Below are 25,199 nucleotides of genomic sequence, written 5' to 3' on the forward strand. Positions count from 1 at the left end.
AAATGTTTGGTATAGAGATATAAAATCCTTTAAAATTTATTACTGTTGTTCTTAACTATAACCTTTTATACATTGAGCTGCTTTTATGATAATGACTTTTATCGAAATAAAGCTTTTTGACTTTGACTTTGACTTAGAGGGGGTGGAAAAGGGGAAAATCTTGACGCGTTGTTTTTCGTTTAAATCCTACTATTTGTTTATGTCTAAACAGATAAATGCTAATAAAATATATTTAAACTAGGAAGAAAACTTTGGTCAAATTATACAGACATTCCAATTCTCTATACATTCAAACAATGCTTTTATTGTAGTGTCTAGATGTCTCGGCTTTATGGAACTTCCTTAATTAAAAAAGGGTGCTTATGAACCACCACCAGAGTACCATATCTGCCTTTCAAAAACTGCTTCCACCCATAAAGAGCATTACAAATATTTTTCCCAATTTAAATAGTGACATCTATTGTGAAGTAACAGGCGGCTGACCAGGTCTCTCACGAACTCACGTCACCTAGCAAAAAAATAATAAGCATTAACTGAATGCAAACACTTCTGTCCCTCATCCAACTGAAACAAATCTCTGTGCCACCCAAGCAGGACTCTCTCCCCAATTCAACCACAAAATGTCACTTCATTGTAATGCTTATTTAAGAAACAAAAATACAACGGAGGTGTCCACTTCTCCAACTCAACCAAGACCCATTCACTTCATAACCACAATAATGAAGCACACAAATGAAACACAAGGCCAACCTAATCGCCTTTGTCCCGGTCCATAACAGAAACCTTCTTGCCAACATAGGCATAATATTTATGATGCAAAATTATGTTTTTTTTCGGAACACATTAGTTTTGTTTTACCTTTGTTATTACTAACTACTTGCTTTTCTACTATTTTAAATCAAAATGTACACATACTCCCATCACAGATGCCAATGTCTTCAACCAATGATCTTCGCACTTCAAAGATTTCTGCTAAACTCCATTGCTTAAAGTATTCAAATATATGTTTGCAAATATTTCATTTGCCAAGCTTGTCTTAACCTGGGGTCTGACTTGGCTACCTAGAGGTTTCCTCTACCAGTATTCAGCTCACATTAGCCAGAGGTACAACACTTTTTATAGGGCACAATACCCACTAATCTGTTATTCTGTGCACCAGCGGGTTTACTTTATCTCTACTCCTAGACTTCCCAAAGTGTGGTCGTGGATTTAACTCATTTATGGGAATTAATATAAAACTTTTCCTTTCCACAGTGGTTTCCAGTTCTTGATTATTGGAAGGTATTTTTCACGTACTCTAGTGAGGACAAGCTTTTCTTCTTCTATGGTTAGCACTCCTTTTATACAGCCTAAGATCAACATTGTTCATTAAAGAAATCTATAGCAAACTTTAAGAAAGGTTACTTAGTTTGATTGTATACATTGTATTTCTCGGTTAACTAAAACTATAGTAAAAGCTACATTAAGTGAGGTGGCAAATACATGTTGGGAAATTGATATACCAATGGCCCAAGTGACAAATCTGAGACACAGAGAAATTATGGTAATTGATTATATTCGGGTTACTGAAACTATCACTTTGGCCAGGAGTGTGAAAGGGGGGGATCTAAAATGAAGGTTACTCGCACAAGGTGCTTGAAGGCTATGCGGTCATACCAGAAATTACATAGTCCTGTAATCTGACAGAAGGTGGTTGCATTGTACAGAGAATCAGGAGATGATGAACTGACTAGTGCTTAGTAGGGAAGAATGGCCAAAAGTAAGGTCATTTAGGTTGTTTTTGGGACATGCACAGGTGGAGGCTTACTGACAACACTACAGTACAATTTAAAAAACAAAAAAAACAAATTTGCTTGGATCAGCATATGACGTTAGGGCTGCTTAGAAATTGCATTTCTCTCCTTTCTGAAAGAAATAGTATTCTGAGAAAAACACTGCAAGCTTCCTTACAAATGGGTGGTTCTCTAGAAAGAATTGTCTCAGCCTCCTTTTAGATAGCAGTAAAACAATGTTTCTGTTGGTGAGGGGCTCAGGCAAGCGGTAACATGCATGTAGTGTGCAGGTATATGTAAGGGCTTATGAAATCAGGTGTATACAGTTATTCATATTGGCCAGCTAGAGTACAGAAAGATTCTCCATTATGGAAATGTTTCCGGTTTGGTTAGCGCTTGGTGACCCTCAACACTCACTGTAACGTCCTTTAGAGACTTCTTGTTGGTGTAAGGAAGACCGGAAGATGGCAAAATGGAGTGGAGGTACTGGTAAATACAATGCCCCCATCTATCTGAGGTATCAACTCTTCACTCAAATAGTAAACTAAAAAACAGAATATTAGGTCCCACAACCCAGTTCATTCATGTAGGGAAACATTTTATTAATTTAGCAAATGTTTATTTTTTTATCTACAGTTGCATGCTCTCAAAATTAAGTAAGAAAGACTCAAAAGTGAAATGAACCTCTTTCACATCTGTGAGCCCGGAGAGGGTCAGTGCAGAGGACAGCTGGGCTGGGTTCCTTATGCCGCCTTCATTACCTGCAACAGGAAGAAACAACGATGACAGGATCAATCAGAATCGAACATTAGCACTATTCTAATTTGCCCAAAACCCATAAAAAAATCACATTAAGGCAACCCTTAGCTACTGTTGCTGGCCAGCACCTAAAGGCTACTGTAGCGCATCTAGCCATGATAACGTATCACCTTGGCTGGGGAGGCGGAGTGCTTTGGGGTGCTGGTCATGCGGAGTGAGGGATGATGGACTGGTTCAGAATGAGAGTGAGGATGAATAATAGGGAAGAGGCACAGAGATGTGCCAGTGCTTTATGATGAAGAATAGCTGGCAAATGCAGTACAGAAATGTGATGTAAAGGGGCCAGGTGAGAGCAGGGCAGCTAGAGAGCTCAAGGTGGGGAAAGAACGTTGAGGAGAAGGGCGATCGATGTAGGACTTAAAACGTTAGGGCAAGACTGCTGCGGAGAGGGAAAAGAGATTGGATGGAAATTTATATCAGGACTAAAGGGTGTTAATAGTCATATTGACCTCCTTCAAATGGCATTCGCTGCTGTACATCCCTCATACACTAAATGTTCATCATTTTCTGCCCCGGCCCACAATTCCAAGTGGACCACTGCAATTGCTTGTGACCACTAGCAATATTGCTTAGTCAGAGCAAACAAAGCACAATAACAAATACCAGTGGACTGTTGATGCCAAATTGCTTTTCAGGATCACAACAGACATTTAAAAGTATTGAAAACACTTTGGCACCCACAACAAATGCACATTTAAGGGTAGAGGTATTGTGTCCATATGTTTGCATATTTGTCATTTCCTCGATCAACATTTGCTTCAATACTTAAAAGTTTCTTCAACTGGTTACCACTTTCTTTCTTTATTTATTTATTTTGAAAGTTTTATATAGCGCGAACAAGATCTTTGCAGATATCAGAGCGCTTTACAGACGAAAGGAACAACGTGTGAGTAAATAACAATTGGGGTGGGGAAGGTACATGTGGGAGCATAGTCAGCCAGATACATCACTAATGATACAAGTACAAATAATTGATAGCGTAAACACTCAGGCAGGTCAATAACACGAGTCATACAACAATGCAAAAAAAAAGATCAGTAGAACTGAATGGTACAACGCCTGTAAATATCATCCCCAGTAATAATTCAAGTGTATTTAGCCATGAGGATCGCTTTTACTTCTTTCTTAAAAAGTATGGTAGAGGAGATGAGCCTGATTTCAGGGGGGAGTGAGTTCCAGATCCTGGGTGCCATTCCTGAGAAGGAGCGTTTATACGTTTTTTCCTTGCGGAATCTTTGGGGCTTTAGCAGGAGATTGTTTGTGCCTCTAGTGTTTCTAGAGCCTCCGGAAATCGTCAGCTTTTGGGCGAGGTATCCGGGTGAGCTCAGGTGGACAGCCTTGTGCGTGATGCAGGCGATTTTCAGATGAATTCTGGCTTCAAAAGGCAGCCAGTTCAGGGCTCTCAGGTCAGGGGAAATGTGCGAGTGTTTTCTTGATCCGGTGATGAGTCTCGCTGCAGCGTTTAGAGAAGCTCTTATGGGTGCCGTGGTAGTTAGGGGGAGACCGCAGAGGGCGATGCTGCCGTAATCTATTCGAGGGATGACTAGAGCTTGTACCGCAGTTTGGAAATCTTTGGCTGGAAGGAAGGGTTTGAGTTTCCTTAAGGTATTGGTCTGGTAGTTCGCCCCCTTAGTTGCTTTGTTGATGTGTTCCTGCATGGCATGTTGAGGTTGGTGTCAAGTGTTATGCCTAGAGATTTTGCGGAGTCCACGATGGTGGGATGAACATTGAGTGCGGTTAGGTGTTTAAGCAAGATTTGAGTGGTAGTGATCTTCGCAGGAGGTGAGATCAAGAGGAACTCTGTTTTAAGAGCATTGAGCTTGAGATGATTAGCGGCCAACCATGATTGGGTGCTTCTGATCGTTGAATTCAAGAGCATAATGTCTTTGGGTGATTGTACTTTGAGATAGAGTTGGGTGTCATCGGCGTACATGTGGAATTGAACATTGGATGCTTGTAGCAAGGTGGTGAGAGGTTCCATAACTAGGTTAAACAAAGTTGGGGATAGGGAGGATCCTTGTGGGACGCCTAGCGATACCGGTATTGGAGAAGACATCAAGTTGTTACTCTTGAATTTCTGCGTTCTGTTGTGTAGAAAGGACGTGAACCACTTGAGCACAGTTCCAGATATACCCATTCTTGAGTTTAATAGATCGAGTAAGTTCTCATGTTTGACGGTGTCGAATGCAGAAGAGAGATCAAGGAGGATAAGGAGGCAGGTATCGTTTTGATCTAGGATATGGAGGGCGTCGTCAATTATGTGAATCATAGCAGTTTCTGTACTGTGGTCCGCTCTGAAGCCTGATTGATGAGGGTTGAGTAGATCAAACTGTTTAATGTGTCTAGTCAATTGGGTTTGTGCGCATTTTTCCAGCAATTTGGCAAGAGTCGGAATATTGGTAATGGGACGGTAAATATTTAGATCAGAGGGGTCGGCTGTAGGTTTCTTTAGTAGAGGTGTGACTTGTCCAACTTTGAGGGAGTCGGGATGGTCCCTTGTTGAAGTGAGCTGTTGATAATTTTAGTCCACAGTGGGAGGAGCGACGGGGTAAGGTCTTTGAGAGCGTTGGCAGGAAGGGGGTCCGTGAGGTGATTGGCTGGTTTCACAGTGTTGAGCAGTCTACCTATTTCTTCTTCCGAGTAGGTGGCAAAGGATGACCATGTAGCATTGTTTTTTGGTTCAGTGGGTGCTGTACAGAGGGGTTTGGGGTAGAGACTTACGTCAATGAGGAGATCGTTCTTTATGTTGTCTGTTTTTTGGATAAAGAAAGAAGCGAAGTCTTCACAGGAGGGTGCTTCGCCCAGAGTACTGAGTGGTTGGGGTTGTTCCTTGGATTGTGTTCTGATTAGCTCAAACAGCTTTCTCGGACGATTTTTGGCTTGGTCGAGCTGACGGCTGAAGAAATCTGATTTTGAGCGTTTTATTTTCCTGAAGTAGGCATTTCTCTTTTTCTTCAGCGTTTTTAAGTGCAGTGCGGAGGGAGCTGATCTCCATGTGTGCTCTGCCATTCGCATGGCCCGTCTATCGTCATTGAGACTCCCGTCGTACCAAGGATTGGACATTTTTGTGGATGCTCTTTTTAGCTGCATAGGTGCAGCTTCATTAACTAAAGAGGTCATAGCGTTGAGATAGTGATCCGTCAAGGATTGGACATCCGTAACGCCAGTGGGAGGAAGTAATATATTGCAGCTATTGGGGGGTAGAGAGTTTGGGTTGAGCTTTTTCAGGTCTCTTTTCCAGACTTTGGGCTTGGAGGATTGAACCGGGTTAAATTTGACTTTTTCGTTGATGAAGAACGTGACAATGTGATGATCTGACCAATCACAGGGTTTGATAGATTCGAGTTGGATAGACTCCTCTTTGGAGATGATAAGGTCGATGATAGAGCCTTTCTCGTGGGTCGGGCTGTTGCATATTTGGGTGAGGTCAAGGGCGTCGAGGAAGTTTTTAAGACTATTTACCACCGCGTCATTATGATCGTTCCAGTGGAGGTTGAAGTCACCAAGGTATATTTGTGTGAGTTGTCGCCCTGAATTGGTTGTGATCAAATCCATGATTTGTTGCGAGAAGGTAAAGTTGTCCCCTGGTGGGTGGTAAATGCCGTGAAGAGAGCATATCGGTTTGCCCTCACTGATAATATCGAGGCAAATGTATTCACAGGAGGTTGGGGAGGGTAGGGAGGGAAAGGTTACTTTCATGACAGAGAGGTTACTCCTGTGTATACATGCGATTCCCCCACCTTTTTGACCAACCCTGTCTAGTCTGGTGATGTGGTAGTTGGGGGGAACCAGTATGTCCAATATGGGTGTAGAAGATTCAGTTAGCCAGGTTTCAGTCATGATGATGAGGTCAAGGTCCAGTGATATGATGAGATCAGCGATTGCAGAGGAGTGCCTAGAGGCCGATCTGCAGTTGAGGAGGGTGCATTTGAGACGGGGTGTGTCGAGGGTGGAAGGGGGTTCTAGAGAGAGGGGGACTTTTCTCAGGTTACTAGGGATAGAAATTCTGTTGTTTTGCGTGGGGGGTCTGAGGGGATTTGGATGAATCGTTGGAATGGCGTGGAGGGTATGCTGTTAAGGGGAGCTGGGTCGTAGGAGCGGAGGAGGGTGACTGTGTCGAGGTCCGATAGTGTGTTGCAGGTGCGATGGGGACGGTTTTCCCGATTGCGAACAGGGATTGAGGTCCATTGCGGAGGGCGTTGAGTGCGAGAGTCAGCCGACCAAGTGGAGGTCCTGTTAGGAAGGGTGGTGCTGGTGAAGGCGAGTGAGGGGTGTCTGGGATGTGTGCAGAGTAATTGTTTGATGATGTGAATGTCTTGTTTGAGCTTGAGGAGGGTGGTGGGTGAGGAGTGACTGGAATGCATGCAGAGTAGTTGTTTGATGATGTGAATGTCTTCTTTGAGCTGGAGGTGGGAGGCCATAACGTAGTCTAGTGTGGGATTGGTGTTGGTGGTGGGTATTGGAGGGTTGGGGGAGGATGACATAGTATGGAGGAGGGTATTGGTGGTAGGTGGAGAGTGCATGGTGGAGGATGGGCGTATGTTAGTGGTGATGGGGGCGCATGTAGGGTAATGGGAGGTGAGAATGGGGGGGGGAGTATGATTGTATGTGGTTCTTTTTTGAGGAGGTGGAGTTGAATTGATAGAGGCGTGCTCAGTGTGGTTAGTTAATGTGTGGAAGTGGGGGCTGAGAGTGGGGTGGCTAAAGGGTGGGGATTGTCTGTGTGCGTGTCGGTCTGGTTCTGAACTCGGTTAGGCGGATTGTGGGTGGGAGCTGTGGTGTCATGGGTGAAAAGAATGGGAATGTGGGCTGGTGAAAGGGGGGAGGGGGTACGGTTGGTGTATGTGCGTGACAGATCTATGTCTGTGATTGAGGGGTGTGAGGTATCAACCGTAGGTGGGTGTATGACTAAGGTGCCGGTGGTAGAGGGGAGGTGTGTGTCCTTTTGGGGCTGAGGTCTGTTAGAGGCGTTGTGGTTGGGGGCTGTGGTGTCAGGGGAGAGAGGAATGGGAGTGGTATGAATGGAGGTCAGGGTGTTGGTGGGACGGGAGGGGGTGCGGCTGGTGTATGTCGGGGAGAGATCTAAGTCTGTGATTGAGGAGTGTGAAGTGGTTGCAGTAGGTGGGTGGATGACGACGGTGCTGGTGGTGGAGGAGAGGTGCGTGTCGTTTAGGGACTGAGCTGGGTTAGCATCGTTATGGTTGGGGGCTGTGAGGTCAAGGGTGATCGGACTGAGTGGGGTCCGCGGATTGGGGAGGTGCTGTGTGTGGAACAGGTTGTCTAGTAGTTCCAGGTTCCTGTCTGTGGATTGGATTAGTACAATCCCGTTGTTATAGATGGTGATGGAGGTTCTGCCTGGGAAGAGTTGGGATGGTGTGATGGAGAGTGTTTGGCCATGAGCGGATTTCCTGGAATTGGATACGGTGAGTAAAGAGAGGAACGGTTTTCTCCATTGTCTTTCCATTCTTCACAGTCTATTTGTATTGCCTTTTCAATTAATCATCAGCCTAACTTCTTAAAATGAAAATTAACCACTCAACACCCCATGCAAGAATATTTAATATCTCTTATTCCAAAATCAGTTAATAGTGGGTTAATATTTACTGATGTATTTAGATACTTTATGGTGTTCTAACTACTCTGTAGTTGTCCCTCCTTGTTACAAAATATATATGAATATCCATATAAATTCATTTGCATGTACTTCCAAAGAGTTCATGACTATATAAGATCACATTAACATGAGGCCTGGAGCTCAAAATGGCTTCCTATCTGACCTTGACTGGACAAGCTTCAACAAGCTATTCTGTACACCCTTACAGGTCACCTTGCTTGTCTTGTCTACATGATATGCAAATGTTACACAGTGCAGAGCCTGCCTTTCTGGTCTGCCCATATCTGGCTGTTTTGCATGGTGCAGACATTGCACATCCATGTCAGCCATATTTGGCTTGGTGCCTTATTCTAAGTTCCGCTGACATGGCATTGAATACAGTATATAATACCTAGAAACTTGTCACTCTGGGAAGAAGCGGTCTGAGAGCCCCTAAGGTGGCAGATCTGACTTCTTCCTTGCTAATTAGCAATGATGCATGCTTTTGGTACCATTTAATAAAGTTCACTTTGTTTCTGAGCAACCTGCTATGTCTGGTGAGTTTCATTCATGATATGCTCCTGGGAGGGTGCCAGTATTTCCCTATCACTCCTTCCCCCACACGAGACTAGGTGACAACGTTTGACTTTATTTTTTTCCACCACATGTTCATCTTACATTTTCTACGAGAACTTAGACTTTACTTTTCCCAGGACTGTTAGCAAAAGAACAATAACTATTTACCAAGTGACACAAAAGTAAATTAAACACTAGACTGAACACAATGTAATAAAAGGACTGCATTTCCTTTTTCATACATAAGTAATGTCTGTACTTACCTTCTATTTGTTGTGTAATTGCAAAAATAGTCAAATGTTACAACAAAGCCTTTCTTACCTCCTCCTCCTGGCGTGACAGACGGTGACACTGGTTCCCTGATATGGACTTGACCTCCGGGCTTTAGGATCCGTGCTATATCTGCCAGTACATCGGAGCTGTGTACCGCAGCACTGCTCTGCACCAAGCCTGACAGGACCACATCAAAACTGGACTCCTTGTGTGCAGCTTGAGTGAGGAAAAAGAGATTGGTACCAATTGAGAAGAGGAAAATAAGTGGCAGGAAAAAAGATGTATGTACTAAAGTGAAAAAAGCGGTAGGAACAGTTGAAGAGTGAAATGACAGGGGAAAGCTTTACACACAGAAGAAAAATAAAGAGATGAGGCACAGGGACTAAAGGTAAAAGCAGGGCAGGTGTAAAAATAGGAGCAAGGCACATAGAGGCAGGAAATGCATTTAAGGGACAAGGTGGACAAAACAGACATGTATAACAACAGATGAGAAGTGAATAGTGATTCTGGGAAAAGAAGGGAAGGCAATGCAAGGAGTAAAAAGATTTATATTGAAACGGTAACTACGCCAATCCCAAAACCAGTGCTTAATTCGGGCCAGTGGTTTCCAGTGATCGGCTCCAGCACTTAATTGTCAACACCAGCACTTATGCCAGTCTGCCACATGGTGGCACTGTTTGTCTAAATTAAAGATGAACACAGCAACAGCTGTTTATTAATTCAATATCCATTAAAATTGACCAACACTTGCCGCCGAAACCTTTCTTATAGCGTTGGGGGACCTTGAATAATCTGAACTGTTTCACTTCCAGGGTGTGATGTTTAGTAGTTGTCTTGGTTCTGTCATTGGCGGCGCTGACAAGGACAGGGGCTGACGAAGGCTTTGACACTTAATGTTTTACAAATTAAGCATTGTTCAAAACTAACCCAAGTTATCTAGGCAGCCTAAAATACTGTCTGTTATCTTGCCATAATGGAATAAGTGTAGCATGTCCTGGGGCATGAACACCATAATTTTCAATATTCAAATCATGGGGAAGGCACATGCAGCTCCTTGACACGTGCCCCAACATTACAGATGTATTCTCTTCCTAGCAATTTCTGCAGTCAAAAGTGAGGTTTTTATGAACAGTAGTATACTTCAAACTAAATTATTTCTAGGAGCATAGGGTGTAGAAAGCAGCGACGGATAAAACGCCTGGCTGATGAGCCCTAACTAGGGCAAAAATGGTTCAGAGAGGACCTGGCCAGGTAGTTAGGTCTGGACTGTTCCCATGGGAGCAGGGTCAAGACTGAGTTGCGTATGGCTGCGTACAAACTCAGATGGCACAGTGTGCAAAATAACTATGGTCTGGGATGCAGCCCGGGTAATTATCAGTGGCTGATATTAATTCCAGCATTTCACTTTTTTGTATACTTTAAGGTGAACTGAGGGCATGGATTACAGCTTGTGAGAAACTGTTAGCACCTAGGAAGAGAGAGAGAGAGAAGGAGGAGGAAAGAACGGGAGCAACTCTTTCTTAAATCTAGTGCTACAGGCAAGTAATATTTCCTTCTCTGGAACCGCAAGGATAATCACAAGGGTTACGAGTCTTAAATGTTCACACTGCTGTTCTTCCAGTGGCTCTCTTGCTCCATGTGCACCCAGTCCTTTTTGGAGCATTTGAATTTTTCATACCACTGTTATTACTTATGTAAAAAGAAAGGATAGCAGAAAAGAGATAGTGGCCTTTCTATTCTTTCCAAACTAAACTGTGATACATTCTTTGCTCTGGTTAGCTACAAGGGAGTGAGACCTGGTAAGCAGGCGGCAGGCCACATGCATTACAGCAAGAGTAATCACATGCTTTAAATGGTTTTCATAGTTAATGATGCTGGAAAGGAAAATTCCAAATCCCAGAATATTTAATAAATAAATTGGCCACTTTCCATCTCCTCAACCTCTATTTTGGGATGCCCAAGCTTAGGTGTGAATTATGACAAGAGGCTTCACAAAAGCCTGAGACCAAGGCCCATAGATACATTTTTCAAGATTCACTGACCAAGGTGACAATGACATGGCGAGGCAGAACTGGGGATTAAAGGACGATATACTTTTGGAAATGATCCTTACTTATCAATACCTGCCTACTATAGAATTGGGCCTTGCCTAGATTCATAAAATAGCAAAGAGCTGTAATTGTAAGTGTGCACTTGTGTCAGTGCAAGACAGAAAATCAAGTGGCCCCTTCAAATGTGTGTTGACCAAATGCAAAATATTTCCACATATGAAAATGCAGGTCTACATTAATTGCTTATTCTCTAGAAAACTGGTTCTTAACCTCTTGATTTCTGCAGACCCCCACTTAATCATTACTGGAATCCGGCAATCCCCACTGATTCAATATTGGAATTCTGGGATCCCATACTCAGTAGTTTTTGGAATCTAAGAAATATTCATAATGTGAACTGTATAACAATATACAAAAATATGCAAACAACCATCAAACAAATACACAAATGATGAACTATCTTATTTAATTCACAAATATATAACATTTAAAAAATCTAAATTGTAATCTAAATGAGAAGGTTGAAGCTCTACTAAATTTAGTTAAGAGCACTCATTGTCTATACTACATTCTGTTTGATGCATTTGCATTGTGCCAATTAATCAGTCTGAAGAGAATTCATTTTCAAATTCTATGCGAGGACTGGAGGCGAGGATTATGCTACACTTTCTTCTTTATTTTCCCCAGCAGCCAAACAGAACATTAATCCAAACTAGATTTACCATCAAACAAGGGCGGCTCCTCCACTAGGACAGAGGAGGGTCCCCCCACTGCTTTCTCGCAGAGCGGGAAAGCCAAAACATAAAATGGTAATAACTTGTAGTTATTACCAATTTATGTTTGCTTTGCATTGTGGGTTGGCGGGGCTGCTCTGCTCTTTGAGCTGAGCAAAACCAAAGGGCATGATGGACGGAGTGTTGAACATTGCAAGCACTCACCCCCAGTCAGCTGATCTGGGTTTAATTTATCATCATTCTTGAGCAGGGCAGCGGAGGAGTTCTTTCCCTACTCCCGAGTGCGCCAAGGTTGTTTCCCTCTCAGGCCGCCCAAACTAGTCATGCACACTCTGCCATTGTAAAGGTAGGTTTTAAAAAAAAATTGTTATGTGACCCCCCCTCCTTCCCGCGCGACAACCAACCCACCCACCCATACCCCCATCCCCGGCCCACCCCACTCGCGAGTCACGCCGGCAACTACTGCCATCAAACATAGGAAAAAAGAACATGCCTTCAGCCAATACAAGTTCAGTGCAGTACACAAAGTCCTGTATCACTATTCATGCCCCCTCTTGCTTAGCTACTCCACCAGCCATAAGATAAGAGCTTCTGTATCTCTCTTGAGGGTCTTTTTTTTGTTTTTAGATCTCGCCTAGGCAGTGCTGTCTCTTCGAGACATGCAGTATCTAGCATATGGGTTGAAAAAACATCCATCTTTTTCATTGGTTCTGGTTGATGTTTTAGAAATGCTGACTTTTCATTGGTGAATACGCTTAGTAGTCCCTATTTTTGGAATTTTGTATCCTCGCATAAGGACTGCTCCTCTTACATGTGTTCTTACAATTCATTTCACTTATTCTTAGAGAGAACTCCTTTTAGTTGTCCTGCCTCTTTGCTCGTTAACTTCTGTTTACTTATGCAATGAAACTTCGTTCCATTGCTTTATCTCCGTGGCTTACCCTCATCCCTCCCACAACACGGCTTCAGTTGCTTCATGTCCCTTAATCACCCTGTGCCTCCCCTCACCTCTCACTGGTCAAAGGCCCCACCACCTCTCCGAGTCCACTGCTGTTATGCGTTTTTTTGCTACTTTACAAACGCTTGGTTCTTACACCCCCGACCATGCGTTGCAGGTTGATTTTGTTATACTATGTTTTTATTATAAGGATCTCTGTTATGACATACAATTACAAAAATCCCTTTTCCTTTCAAAAACAATATTTAAATGAGCGTTGTTTTGGTATGTGCTATAAACTGAATTCTTTTTATACCTGCTGTCCTGTGTTTCATTACTGTGCAGTAGTGTCGGTCGGGGGTGTAAGAACCATGCTGATCCCCTTCATGCACATGGTTTAGTGCACAGATTATGGAATGGCATAAAGCAAAAATGGCAACTTGAGAAAAGCCGTATTTTGGTGCACTTCCCAAGCGTTGCTTCTATTCATTTAATTCTATTAAGGGTGCAGTACCTTATGTGGCGAATAGAGGTCCCTTACAACTCCACAGGGACACCTAGTAACAGCCTGTGGTACTGCACCTTTTCCATGCTTCGTGAAATTTCTTTTATTACTTATGCTACTACTGGGATAGTCCGTTTTGAAGTTTCTGTGCCGGTTTTTGTTCTCCTCAGACAACGGGGATTCGAATCGACCGGGAGATAATTATCTTTTCTACCCGCTCCAGGAGCAGAACGCCCCTGCTCGGGGCTGTAAATCTTTATCATGCTATTCTCGTAACGCCCCCTTCTGTGGTTTGCCCCTATTGCCTTTTAAAGTGTATTAAATCTGCGCTGGTCTCCCAGCCACCTCTACTTCCCTCAAATATGCAGGATCACCTGGATTATGAAGGGAAAAAGGAAAGACTCCTAGATTTAAATTGGGGAGATGATTTATTTGTGGTGTGGATGCCTCTATATACAAAGCTGTAGCATCCATCATGGCCACTATTGAGCAGAAATTGGTTGTTCGGCAGTGCCACTGTAGAAACCCTATTTTTTCATTGAGCGATACTACGCAACCTACTCCCAGTTTCCCAACTCCAGCTAAATCAGGGGAAATTACCCCTCGCAAGGCTACTGCTAAGCAAAAACATGTAGGGGGCTGATTTAAAAGCATTTGAGAAACCCAGAAATACTTCTCTCCCAAATCCATGGCTCTCCCTCCATGGGATTCTTCTGCATTTCTTTCAGGTTTGGAATTGCCTTGCCCATCTAACCCAGATTTGCCTCAGGGGGATGTTTCAACAGGAGATTTAGATGGAGATTCTGGACATAATAGCCTATGGTGCCACTCTACCTGCCTGATCATCTCAAGGGTAGGGAATGACTCTACACATACTCATATCTCCATTTCATGCTTGACCCAGATGACATCCTTCACCCCTGTTTTCAGATTGGTCCCCCGGTGAGAAAGTATGTGGCAGGGCAGCTCCGTGTGCCTCTGGAAAAAGAATCATGCAAATGGCTCAGGGTGAAATGCCTCCATCTGTCTCTGGACAGTAAAGTGGCATGTACACCTGAGATTGATGTACACATGGCTATTTTCCTAGAGAAATATATTACAAATCATAAAGCAGGCATTGATCGCTGTGGGCGATAATACCAGTATAAGTTACTTGACTTTGAGGGTCCCTTAACAAAAGTTCATGATATGGCAGAAGATGGAAAACAGGCTTGGTTCTCTAATTCCTCCCGACATCCTCCCTGGCTGGGCACAAAGGGTTATTTTCGTTTTGGGCAATGCGGATTATGCCATTTCTAGAGAGCAACAATGCTCACTCTTGGTGGACCCAAAGCTAGAGGTTCGCTCCACTTATGAGGCTGGGCTGGTGGTCCAAGGTAGAATATTTGGAGATCCTTTCAGTAAGGGCCTCTGGATGTTTTTGGCCACATTCACTTACTTGGACAAAGCTCAGGCATCCATGCAAAGATTATTTACCACAAAGGTTTTCAGGGGCGGGTAGTGGTAGAGGGAGCTTGTACAGCCATTTTCCCCAACAATCCCCTTCTAGAGGTCAAGGTTCAAAGAAAGGGCACTGTGAGAAAGTGCCATCTTTCTTGCATTGGTATGCCCCCACTTTTTGCTGAACTGCTGATGTGCTTTGACTGAGTGTGCCCTGGGCTCCTGCCAACCAGGTGCCCAGGGCCTGTGTTCCTTCCCTAAAACTGTGTTTAAACTAAACCCCAATTGGCATCCCTGGCCACCTATCAGCCCCTAGTAAATGGTACCGTGGGTACCCAGGGCATGGTGACCCGAGAAGGCCCCTAAGAGCTGCAGCACTTATTGTGCCACCCTTTTGGCCCTGTACCCTGACACCCACACCCTGCCTTTGCAGGCTGAGTGTCTAAGTTCAGAACTAAACAAAGAGTCGACATGGCACACCTCCCTGTGTGCCATGCCCACAAGACCCACTGCCCTGGCATACCTCAGTCACCCCTCCAGCCTGGTGCCCTCTGCCGGTGGTGTGGGCACAGGTGCATGAGCCCTGTGCCCTACAGTACCCAGGGCTATTCCTGGGCACTGTAAGTGCAGTGATGCCATTAAGAGTATATGGTGCTGGGAGGTTGTCATTACGAACTCCCCAGCACCATAATGGCTCCACTGAAGACTGAAAAATTTGATATCAAACTTCTCAGCACATTAAACCCACACTGATGCCAGTGTGGGATTTAATGTAAAATGCACCATATTGGAGAGACAAGATCCAAGTGGATCTAACCAAAAGCTTCTGGGAGTTTTGTCCAAAAACAAATATCTCAGTGACAGCACAATACCTCCCTGAGGTGTCCAAGGAGACTGCCGATTGGCAAGCCAGAGATTTTCAGGAAGCCAGCGTGTGGAAATTCTGTCAGGAGATTTTCAACAGGCTAGTGAGCCTCTGGGACCCCTTCTCAGTAGAACTCTTTGCCTCCAGACTAGTTCACCAGCAACCAAAATACTCCAGGTGGAAGCCAGATCTGGAAGCAACGGCAATGGATGCTTTCCTACAAAATTGGTCCAAGAAACAAGCTTATGCCTTTCTCCACTTTTCATGTTGATGCGTCTGACAGCGCATGTCAGGCGACAACAAGTGAATCTGGTGGTGGTGTCTCCAGTATGGAGATCTCAAGTGTGGTTACCAGTGATGATGTAACTTTCTTGGGATTCTCCTATTCCTCAACACCATCTGCCAGATTTCCTGCATGATCCCCTCGGGAATCCTCATCATCAGGTGAGAGAAGGCACTTTATATCTCATGGTGTGGTGGATTAAAGGGAATTATGGAAAATCCCTGGCCTTTCGGAACAGGTTTTTTTCCCCACTTATCGGCGAGGTCCAAATGGGTTAGTTGGTGAATGCAGAGGGACATGGATCCTGTAGGGTCCGATGTTGACGATATCCTCAAATTCTTGCAGAGTATTTTGCAACAAGGTCTAACTTACAGGTCAGTAAAACCGTTCCGTTCGACTATCTTATCTGAACATGCTCGTAAAATCGACACCCAAGTTAGGGGGGTGCATCCTCCGATCAGGAAACTGCTTAGGGGGATTCATCTGTCGTTACCTCTGGAGCCTAGGTATTTTTTTTTTTTGCGATGCTAACAAAGTGCTCAATCTTTTCTTATCTTGGCAAAGTAGTACATTCTTGTCAAGGAAGGAGTTGTTGTCTAAGCTGGCAATGCTCCTTTGCCTAGTCTCATGCAGAAGAGTGTCAGATGCTAGAGCATTGGACACAACAGGTAGGTTTCTTACTCTGGATGGGGTCATAATCATTATTTGTAGGCAGATGAAGTGTAACTCTAGTGGTATCTTATCCAGCTTTTAGTGAATCTCTTAAACGGTGTGTGGTCAAATGTATTAAAGCTTATGAAAGTATGACAGCAGAGCTCCATCCTGCAGGTGAGAAACAATTACTGATATCTTTTCCCAAACCACATAAAGCAGTTTCTTCCCCTACCATAGCCAGGTGGGTGTGTTAGGTTATGCAGAAAGCTGGGATTGATACCAAGAGTTTTGGAGCACATTACGTCAGGGACGCCTTGGCTTCTAAAGCTTTTCAACAGGGTGTTACTTTGGCAGACATATTGATTGCAGCAGACTGGTCTTCTGACTCTACATTTAAGAAGTTTCATTTTAAAACAATTAATGATGCTGCTGCTTTAGTAGCCAGTAAACTCTAAGCTAGCTTAATGCTTGCTTCCGGTCCGGACACAGAATGAAAAATGTCATAGCTACAGTGATGGAAAGGTTCAATTCTATTAATGACTCGGAGGCAAGGATCATCCCTCCTAGCATGATCAATGCTGATCATCCCACCTTCAGTAGTGTATCATTAAGAAGTCTTTCATTGATAGTAAGTATATATTCCTTATGTGTATTGAAACGAGATTACTTATTTGATGTTTATTTTTAATCTAGGCCATATTTTTCTATTGTTCGTATTCGCTATTGTTATGGTGGTGTATGATTTTTCACACATCTGATGCATTCTTTTAATACAATTTTATTCCAATAGTTAATGACTCAACTAAACACGAATAATCTCTCCGATCGAAGCGGCATGAGTCGCACGAAGTAAGAGGGGACAGGAGCAGTGAAGCAGGATTTTGCAGAATTTACTGAACTGTTATTGGCTGGAAACAATGTGTTCTTTTTCCCTGTGTTTGATGAGAAATGTAGTTTGGAACAAAGTTGTTCTGTTTGGCTTCTGGAGAAAATAAAGAAGAAAGTACAGCAGCAATCTCACCTCTGAGTCCATAACAGAATTGACATTTTCTGTCATGGTAGCTAGGACATTTTTAATTCCTTCACATTTAGAGAAATAAAAAAAAAATCTATTTTACATCTTGCTTCTTTATTTACATACACGTTATTAATCGGTTACTTTTTATTAACAGTCTTGGACTCCATGAGTCGGCGTTGTGGAGGCTAAGGATTCCCCTGAACAGAGTTTAGTAACAGCTGCTAAAGAACATTAGCGTAATTCTAGTTTTTGGGTAATTCCAGTTTTTGGGCAATGTTGTTAAGAGGTTTAAGCCCACGCCCAAATCAACAGACTGTGTGTTTACCTCACTTGTGCTAGTCTGGTTCACTCCCCCACTCTGTGCATGGTTATGGGGTGTGCTTCACATTTTGTGAACTGCAGTCCACGCATTTACCTGGCTTGTGCCTTGCTTGGCTTGCACTCCCTCTCCAAGTTGTGTTCTGTCTCATGATTCTTATTTGGTGGCCGCAGTTCTGTGCAAGTTGGAAATTTGGAGTTAAAGTTCTCCCTACCGTCACTGTACAAAGACAATGGAGAGGTAGCATTTTGGGATTTTGAACCCTTCTAAGTTCCTGGACATGCTTCCAAACATCCTGGCTTTTGGTTACACTAAATCACTGTGCCTATATTGATGTCCAGTGGGGCAACTAATGTAATTACAGAAACAAGTGAATATTAACATACTGTTGAAGAGAGGCATTTTATCTTTTAATGTACCAAAGAGGAATTGCATTTTTTTTGCCAACATTAATTTTATCAGCCTGGGCGAAAACAGACATTTACAGAATATTGCCAGTATTTCACAGCAGCAAGTTCCTTCTCGCACCTTCATTTTTTCAATGATCTCCAAGCAGTTGCAGATCTTTATTTACAGCGATCTGCATGCTATCAAGAAGTCAGCAGATTCTGCAAAGTGTACGCCTTTATTCCTGCTGGATCTGTTGTGCAAATTGACTTGGTGCATCTTTTTGGTGCTCTGCACACTGCTTATAAAACTCTTCCACTGCATTCTGCATGCTAATCAGCAATTAAGAGACTCAGCGAACCAACTCTTTTAAACCTACAGGAGTCTTTGGTCTTTTTCTCTCTGTACTTCAGTCTATTTCCTGCATTATATGACTGGAAATTTGCTACTCCAGCATCACCTTTTTTGAAAGATCTTGGAGAAATATTAATGAAACCATTTTTATATCAGATCCTTAAAAGCTTATTTAGAGGCCATACATGGTCACAGGTATGGACCTGAAAGAAAAATGAACCTCTTGTCGTATCACCTAGGGGGCGAAGGTCAGAATTTAGTCAAGCATTTACTGGATAAGAGAATTTAGTTGTCTAGACCGCCATAAATCTATTAGTAGAGTACAAGATCCCAAAGAAGCTGTCGATGCCCATGTCATTACTTTGAAAGTGTTGATGTATTCTTTCAAGTTTGAGTGTTTCAGATTGAAAACTCACATGCAATCAGTTAGTGGTCAAATGCAATTCTAAAAAAGTTCACAAACACTTGTTAACTTGAGAAACGACATCCGATAAAGCAGTAGCTATTGCTAGGAGCAGTGAGAATTATCAGGCGTATGCCAAGCAACTGGGCTCAGTGCTATAGTGTTGTCTTTTTCTAAACAGGAGAGGTAAAATAGTACAGCTCTCGGTCAGAAAAATAAGACAAACAAGAAAAATTCAAGAGTCATGTGTTACCACAGTTGCATACCAGCACATGCCAAGTGGTAAGAACTGTTCAGATGCTGGACAGGAGTGCTGGAAATATAGCAAAAATGCAGATGACTGTTTGGGGGATTTTCTTTTGAACTTTTGTTAACTCTCATTGTTTAACTCTGTATAAAAATAGCTGTCTGTGATGCAGCAAACTGAGAGTGGCTGCCTGTCTGTGTGAGGAGGGTCGATCTCCCTGTCGCGACAGTTAAGAGCTGTCTTTACATTGGCAAAGAGGAGTCTGTCTTTTCTTCATTTTTAATGTTTTTGAGTCACCCTACAACAATCTTCTTTTGAATTCAAACTCTAGGATTACCATAATTTTTTAGGTCAAATATAAGGCACATTGGTTTTAAAACCTTTATTAATCCGAGATGTTACTACCACAGATTTTAAGGAGAGTTGGATAGACCTCGTTGGATAGCTCTGGTCAGAGATTTCCTTCAAAGTTATAAGAATAAAAGGAAGAGTGAACATTACTAAGAAAGGAATGTTCTGTAGTGGTAGCATCATCAGGCTGATTTGGGTATGTTATGAGGCCTGGACAAACGTTTCAAGTATCCATAGCAGGGAACAGCTCTGATAAGCCGTTGTGGAATGTGAAAGCAGCTTTTCTTATCCTGATTTGCTGGCAATGAGGATTTGTATGTCAGAGTGAAGCGCAAACTGAAAAATGCATCACTGCCAAAGCCGATAATTACAGTTTGTAAAGTGTTCAGACAAGACCTTCTGAAAGACTCCTAAGTTGTGCTTAGAGGCTTTATTTATTCAAAGTCTGTAGGACTATAACAAAGATGCAGATGATATATATACACACACATATACATACACTCCCTAACCCAGTCAAGTGCAGGCATTTTGTTTTTTTGCTTGTACTTATAAGAGAGGCAACCAAACAGCAAATCTTTGAGACAATGTGATAATAGAGACCAATGTAGGTAAGACAAAAAGATACTCTGTTAGAGCGTTTTCCTTTTAATTTCTGCTTCATTTCACACACAGGCAGAGAAATGTGCAGCCATGGCGTTTCGCCAACAGATGGCTTTTTCAGGGCTACTGCGCTCGCAAGATTAACAGGTATGTTGTTATGGGGAACATTGTTAGCAGAATCAGAGACATCCAGAGTGGGGGTTTAATTCCCATCTATGTATATTTATTTGTTTAGGTTCGCCGTATTTGGGAACCATACAACGAAAGAACTTTATGTCGGTGATTCAGCATAGTTACGACTGACACCCATTCCTATAACATTGGACTCTACGGACCCGACTGGGTGGAGCCTTTATTGATCCGGGTACGCGATGCGCAGTTGTCTCTTTATAGTGAGTGACTCGACGCAACAATAGGAATCTATCTAATATCAAAAATGTTTATTTTTAATCTTCAGTTATAGAACATAATACGAGCAAAGATTAAACAACAAGATCGCCTGGGTTACTTAAGATATACCGAGATTGTGAAACATGAATTTAAACCGATGAGTTCAGATCCCTGAGGGAACCATCTTAGAAAACGCACATAGGTCCCACTACAGGTATATATAATCATGGATCTTGCGACTTTTTGGTTCAATTAAAACACCATTACGCATTTGAGATAGGCCCATTGAATGATTATCTTGGCCTCCTTTGTATTACAGAGAATAATAGCGAGGTAGTCTCTGGAGGAATCATACTAAACATTGGGCATTATCGATTTAACCTGGGAGGTATGTAGCACGTGACCAACAGTTTATAATTTATGAATGGTTGATTAAGACTGTATGGCATTCTTCCCTTTCTAGATTTCACATAATACCCTGCATGTGAAAACGTACAGTTCCCCTTTTAGTTGGGGGATTCTGTGGAATCAGTGAGTGTAATATAGCGCTAATTTAGGTATGGAAGTCTGCGTGAATAGGTGTCAAATGTTAGAATACCATGTATGTTAGTTTATGTGCCATAAATGTTTGGTGTCCAATAACATCTAAGACGGACACCATTTAGTTGAAGTCAAAAGATTGCGTAGCATCTAATAAATATTATGTAGAGCCCTATGTACTGTATACGCCTATAAGTTTGGATAAATTGTGTTAAATAGATGAAATGTTTTTTATATATAATTGTGAAAGTGATATTGCCAAATGTGATATTATAAGGATGAAATATTGATATATGTTTTTGTTGTTTTCTTTAGTTATTTTATTGGAAAAGAGACAATCTATCATTCTGTCTTGAAAAAGGTGGTGCGTATCAAGCCACAACACCGAAACGCGTCGACGCAAACTACTCTTTGAATTAAATTCGAGGAGCTATTAGGGTGTCATCTGCTGATACTAGCCTGACATGAAGTATAGACTCTAATCAGATTAATGATTTATGATGTGTTTCCAATGATTCACTTAAAAATTTGTCTCTTTTTGTATTTTTTAAAATTTGTATTGCCTATTTTGAATGTATAAGAAAAAATTTTATTACTGTGTTTTTAATAATTGGTATTGCTTGATCAATAAAGTAGACCAGATTTTGAAATAATTTAGTTTTTATTTTGTAAGGTTTTTGGTATGTACAACCATGGGCCTTTCTGACTTTTGACACTGGTGTGAATGAAGTGTGGTTTGAACTAGGGCTACCATTAGTGATATTTATCCAAAGGATTCTTCTTTTTGCTGATCGTGTTGGTGCCCAGTCCCTTGGTTGGTGGGCCACTCCCATAATTATTTTCAGTTTTTCAGGGCATCCAGGAGTGTCCAAACAAAGAGCTGCTGATTCTAATTCACCCTATCAATGCTCAATCGTTCAGATATCTGTAAACACTCTAGCGAAAGAAAACACTGGCAGTCAATTAAGCCACTCTCTCATCGACGTTCACAAATAGGCCCCGTAGGCCTGGGTGGAAAACTACGCTCGCTGAGTGTGCGTAGTTTGCGCAACTACGCGAATTGCACGTAGCACAGTGCAAAAACGCGTAGCTGGCATTTTTGTTCGCTCGCAGTCCTCAACGTCAAGTTGGCGACTGCGAACGAGCAAAATCAACATCCCGGTGAGACTTTTTCCTCGTTCACGACCGGCAACATCAAGTTGCCGATCCCGAGCGTGGAAAATAAACATCCTGGCGAGATTCTCAACGCGGGGAGGTCAGGTTTCTCATTGCGAGTGGTCGCGTATGCTCGCGATGAGAAACTACAAGTCCGCGTTGAGAAAGCTGCCGCTTGAGTACAAATCTACTAGAGCGGCAGAAAACGACCGCTCGCACTATGCATGATGCCGTTTGCAATGATTCCACAGTGCGGACAAGCATCCGGCACTGTGCAATCATTACGAACAGCATTTTCCCTACCGCACTACGCAGTTCACGTAGGGCACTTCGTGTAGTTACGCGTATCGCTACTACGCGAACTACGCCCAGGGTTAGCGGCCTCTTCAACACCCTATTATGACCGTGTTCATCAGATACTAGCATGTACTTCACCCCGGGTGTTTGTTTGATTCGGAAAAGTAGAGTACCTCAAACGTATTATGCATGTGTACATGCTTGGACCAGTAGCCCTGGGTGCAGTCAGATTAAAAGGCGTTCAATGAAATATAGCAACAGCTCTGCCCCCCACACACAGTGCTTATATCATGTAGTGCAGCACTGAGTTCCCTGGCTGCAATAGTCTGTTCATTCTGTTTCTTTTGTGCCTGTGACTTGGGCCCCAGGAGCCTGTATGGAATCCATGGTCCGTAAAATTCTTCTGAGTTTTGCCCTGCACGTGTGAAATACATGGATGAGTTCTTGCTGGAGACTACTACACCACAGAAGCAGAGGACATATGAAAGGATAGTGTTGCAAAAGAAAAAGAGGAAAGGATGAATAAACTCTAGTCCCGAGATACAGATGGGTTGCTGGCACCACACATTATATCAGGCTCCGAGTAAGATACACAGACCTAAGCTCAGTGGTACTGGAGCAAAAAGATTTTTTTGTATAATGGAATGTATATAGGGATGTAGCGCTGTTGACAACAATTATTTAAGTTACTTAAATGAACACACTTGGGCTACAAACTTGCACATCACTTGGCTGCTTGCTAAAAAAACGTGCCTCAGGGCTCAGTACTTTTTTTTTATTAGTAGACCGGACATGCTCTGGGGCTCAGTGCATTAACAATGGTTGTTAGGCACTGTTAGAAGCCACAGTTCATAGGGTTTTAAGAGCTCAGAAACGTAGATCATGGGGCTCCAGACTTACACTGTATAAGCTGCTCAAGATTTTCCACAGAGACGCGTCCCTTGTCCAGTACAACTCTTTGAATGTTCTGCACCAACTCCTTCAGGGCCTCCACCGAAGAGTGCTTGTCCCACACAACGGCCACATGATGGCCTTCTGCAACACCAAACTCTGCCATACCTGCAATAAGAGAAGGGAGGTTAAAAGAACATTGTCAAAGATTAGGGGACCCAGGGTATAATTATACTTGAATGGACCCAAGGCCTTTGACCTAGACATACCCTTCTTCACTAGTGAGCCATTCTAACGACCTTAGCCTCACTGACCTGAAATGCCACATGGCTCGACACCCAGCCTTTCCAACATGCCATTATGTGATAGACGCTGCCCAAGCTCGAAAGACTTAGCATTTGGCTGGCTCTGCCCTAAATCTGCTGGCCTGATATTTGGCGTGGACATGGGTATATCCTAGCCCTGCCACCCTGACATGGGAATGATTCTTCCCTTCCCAATGGGCCTATAGTGAGAATGGGTCTGCTCTAGCCAAACTCACCTGTTATGGGGCACTGCTCTGCTTCACAAATATTGAAAAGGTTTCGGATATGCACAACTATTCAAAAGCATACTTTTCGTACGTTCTCTGTATCTAGAGACAATTTATTTGCGTGCTGTCTAGGGGCATCCCCTGTCCAAAGATGCACGTTACATCAATTCACTTGCCACTTTCTGAATAACAAATCGTCCCACAGATGCACTGCTAAACTGTGCTGGTACGATGCTGAAAGTAATCCATGGTATATCACATTCATTAACCCGTTGGGTGCTGGTGACGGAACCACTCCGTCACCAGCCTCGGACGGGCTGTGCTAATGATGGAGTGGTTCTGTCACGGCCCGGCCGCCACGCCTGCGTGGCAGCGATTCTGCGCCTCGCTGAGCGTTCCATTGAGCGGGCGGGGCCGTGACGGAACCACTCCTTCACAAGCACAGCGCGCCAGAGGCTCGTGACGGAGTGGTTCCGTCACGAGCATGGTGGTGCCGCGCGCCCCCCCTCCCCCCTAGTGCTGCGGCGGAATTGCCGCCGCAGCCAAGGGGTTAAAACAGTCTTTCATTGTTGCAGTAAACCTACACATCTTTGTGCTTAAAATTTTATTATACACTTTAGATTATGAAACATGTAACAGTCTTATAGATAAATTCGTCAATAATAATGTTCACCACATGATATTTTTAATAATCCCCAATGCATATGGTACTGGACCGTCCTTCATCAGGGAGTAGTCAATTGAACATAAACCAATAGTTTAAAATGAAGAAGAAACATACGTATAAATCAACAGACAGGCAAAATGGTTGCAATTCATGGCTATTACCAAAAATCACGGTATGAAGCTTCCCATGGAGACACTCCCGTATGTCTTTACCACTGCATGAATCCGTTGTCCTGCATTGCAACTCAACTGAAAGTTTATACCAATCTCAGTTATGTAATATGCTCTTGAACCCATTTTCTTCAGATACAGACCAGACTTATATTATAACCATGAGATACCAAGACTCGGCGCGTGCTCAGGAGTGCAAACAAGATATTGTAAATAGTGTTTTAAAATGGAGCTTTTCTTACCTTTAGGGGACGTCTTGATTTTATTAAAGACACAGAGGCACATATTATGCCTTCTTTTCTTGCATTAAAACAGCAGCAGAAATAAACAACTACTATACTCATGACACAGAGTAAAGAACTTCAATTTGTTGTCG

The 25,199-nt window shown here is 43.0% G+C and overlaps 1 protein-coding gene across 1 annotated transcript in view; it reads right to left on the reverse strand.

Annotated features, from left to right (window-relative positions):
• Positions 1 to 25,199, reverse strand: part of CIAPIN1 (cytokine induced apoptosis inhibitor 1) — a 114,659-nt gene that overhangs the window by 52,621 nt on the left and 36,839 nt on the right. Inside the window, exons 2-4 of the mRNA XM_078670553.1 lie at positions 23,464 to 23,622; positions 9,082 to 9,249; positions 2,457 to 2,533 (exon numbers count right to left, since the gene is read on the reverse strand). Coding sequence (XP_078526679.1) covers positions 2,457 to 2,533; positions 9,082 to 9,249; positions 23,464 to 23,620 — 402 coding nt within the window. The 5' untranslated portion in view covers positions 23,621 to 23,622. The remainder of the gene's footprint in view (positions 1 to 2,456; positions 2,534 to 9,081; positions 9,250 to 23,463; positions 23,623 to 25,199) is intronic.

The sequence above is a fragment of the Lissotriton helveticus genome, chromosome 12 (genome assembly GCF_964261635.1).
Source record: "Lissotriton helveticus chromosome 12, aLisHel1.1, whole genome shotgun sequence".
Taxonomy (NCBI): domain Eukaryota; kingdom Metazoa; phylum Chordata; class Amphibia; order Caudata; family Salamandridae; genus Lissotriton; species Lissotriton helveticus.